The 2,500-nt window shown below is 48.5% G+C and overlaps 1 protein-coding gene across 1 annotated transcript in view; it reads left to right on the forward strand.

Moving 5' to 3' along the window:
- The window catches only part of prkcda (protein kinase C, delta a), a 29,127-nt gene that overhangs the window by 1,489 nt on the left and 25,138 nt on the right, over nucleotides 1–2,500 (forward strand). Inside the window, exon 2 of the mRNA XM_063215219.1 lies at nucleotides 756–930. Coding sequence (XP_063071289.1) covers nucleotides 816–930 — 115 coding nt within the window. The 5' untranslated portion in view covers nucleotides 756–815. The remainder of the gene's footprint in view (nucleotides 1–755; nucleotides 931–2,500) is intronic.

Genomic DNA, 2,500 nt, shown 5'->3' on the forward strand with positions numbered 1-2,500 from the left:
GTCTCTGTAGGCCCACCAGGTCGATTTATTACATCGTTCTACACTGCTGGAATACATCACATAATAACCCCCCATCGAGAAGCAGAATCCATTCTCTCTCTCTCTCTCTCTCTCTCTCTCTCTCTCTCTCTCTCTCTCTCTCTCTCTCTCTCTCTCTCTCTCTCTCTCTCTCTCTCCCTCTCTCTCTTACAAACACACAGACATGCACACACTTTGTTTTTAAGCGTGTCCTGTCCTGTGATGGAGGAGCAGGGTGTTTGACATGTCTGGGCACGCTGCAACATTAAGGAACGCAGGCAGGCTTCTGTGTCCGCCCTCCTTCTCAGGTGCTGACTCTCAGTTGCTTTCCAGGTTGGAAATGTTGCTCCCATTTCAAAGTGATTGCTGAGGTGGTGTAGGCTACCAGGTGTGTGTGCAGTTGTAGGGAAATTGCCACATATAGCCTACAGTGACAATGACAGTGACAGTGACTTGCCACACATGCACATAGACAGTAGGCCTCAATGTTGGTGTGTTAATGAACACCAGAGATACTACAGGGTTAGGCATGTATGTAAAACATTGTCAATACATTATAGAGAAGCACCAACACTTTCAGAGTAAAATTCAACTGTTTAATACCGCCCAATTAGCTGTACCAAATTTACAGTATGTGTGTCATTTTACGGCTAAATTTACAGTATGTGTGTTATCGACTTACAATGTGTTCATAAACATGTGTGTGTGTGTGTGTGTGTATGTGTGTGTGTCCTCAGACTGAGTGTGTGTGTGCGTGTGTGAGTGTGTGTGTGTGCCAGAGTGTCTGAGAGGCGAGCATGAGCATGGCGCCCTTCCTGCGGATATCGTTCAGCGCGTACGACCTGGGAGCCCTGCCCCCGCCCAGCGAAGCCCCTTTCTGCGCTGTCAAAATGAAGGAGGCCCTCGGCACAGGTAGGCTATGGGTGTCTGTTTATGTGTGAGTGTCTGCATGTACTGTAGGCCTATGTCTGTGTCTGAGTCTCTGTATGTATGTGTGTGTGTGCCTGTGAGCACGTGTTACATTTGGATTTGCTTTGGGGAAGGGGGAGGGGTTTTTTTACCTCAAGAGGGTTGGTCCAGGTATTTCAATGACCCTGTCTGTCTGTCTGTCAGTGTGCTTGTCTCTCTGCACAGCTGCCTGTCTGTTTGTCTGTCTGTCTGTGTGTTTGTCTGTCTGTCTGTCTGTCTGTCTGTTTGTCTATCTGTATGTCTGTCTGCTTACTTGTCTGCGTGTCCGCCCACAGTATTTTGGGTCATCCTCAGGTGGCTGCAAACTCAGCATCACGTTCATAGCATTGGGCTGGGAGCCCTTCTCTGCATCTAGCATTGGGCTGGGGGCCCTTCTCTGCATCTAGCATTGGGCTGGGGGCCCCCTAGCCAGGTTACGCCCTCCTAATGGCGCAACACCTTCTGCGCTGCCAATTTAGTCAGGAAAGGAGCTCATTCAAGTACTTTCTGAGCTCCGCTGGGCTGGGGAACTCCACCCACTTTCTCAGGAAGCAATCAACTGTGAGCAGTTCCAACGCCCCTGGGTAGAGGCGTGTTCAAGCCAGTGACTTGGTTTAAGCAGAGACGTTCTATTGTGACTAAGAAAATGTTTGGTTTAAACTTCGCCACAGCCCTTTCTGGGATCGACCAGTTGCAAAAAAGCGAGGCAGGTGGGTTGACCATGTCGTTTGGAAACGTTATTCATTATCTTCTTGGTCAGACCAGAATTTTGGTACGAGATCTGAAAGTCGATGAAAATCAGGCTAGGGGCACCCATCTCTGATTGCTCTTGCTTGACTGCTGAAAAGTGTGAAAAGGGGGGGGGGGTGCTGTGGCACAGTGCTTTAAAGGGCTCTGCATACTTCACGTGCGCATTTTGTCGCGTGTGGCGCGAGAACCATTAATGACGTCATCACTTGCGACAGACTATTCATACTTCAGAAGGCTTTCGCTCGCATTGTCGGAAGTGCCCTCTGCTGTTCATGAGAGAAACGGCAGTATCTTTCGCAACTCGCAGCGTGAGTTCTACGGATGTATAAAATAGAAAGCCAAACACGGCTGCTGTAGGGCTACTGAACGTCTGACTTGTGACTTACCACATTGAAACATATATTTTTTGTTGTAGCCTACATTGCCAGATCATTCCAAGACCATGTGAGAGCATTGTTCTGGCGGCAGAATTTTTCAATATATCGCCGAACACAACGTGCTTCTGAGCAAAGTTAATAATTGTTTCACTGAACAACATTTAAGAGAGAAGATAAAATAACTCTCTAGGACATTTTATTATCCGCAAAATGATGCATGATCCATTCTGTAGTAGCCTACAGTAGTTGTAGCCTCTCTTCGCAACTCCTGCTTTGTCTGCCTACCTGTATGGTCGCTGGTGGCGCACGACAAGTTACAAAATATCTGGGGTGCACGACGTCGCGCCACGGCAGCTCACGACACGGCGTGTGACGTCATTTGGGTCACGTGAGGTCGCGAGTGAGGT

Source organism: Engraulis encrasicolus, chromosome 14 (genome assembly GCF_034702125.1).
Source record: "Engraulis encrasicolus isolate BLACKSEA-1 chromosome 14, IST_EnEncr_1.0, whole genome shotgun sequence".
NCBI lineage: Eukaryota > Metazoa > Chordata > Actinopteri > Clupeiformes > Engraulidae > Engraulis > Engraulis encrasicolus.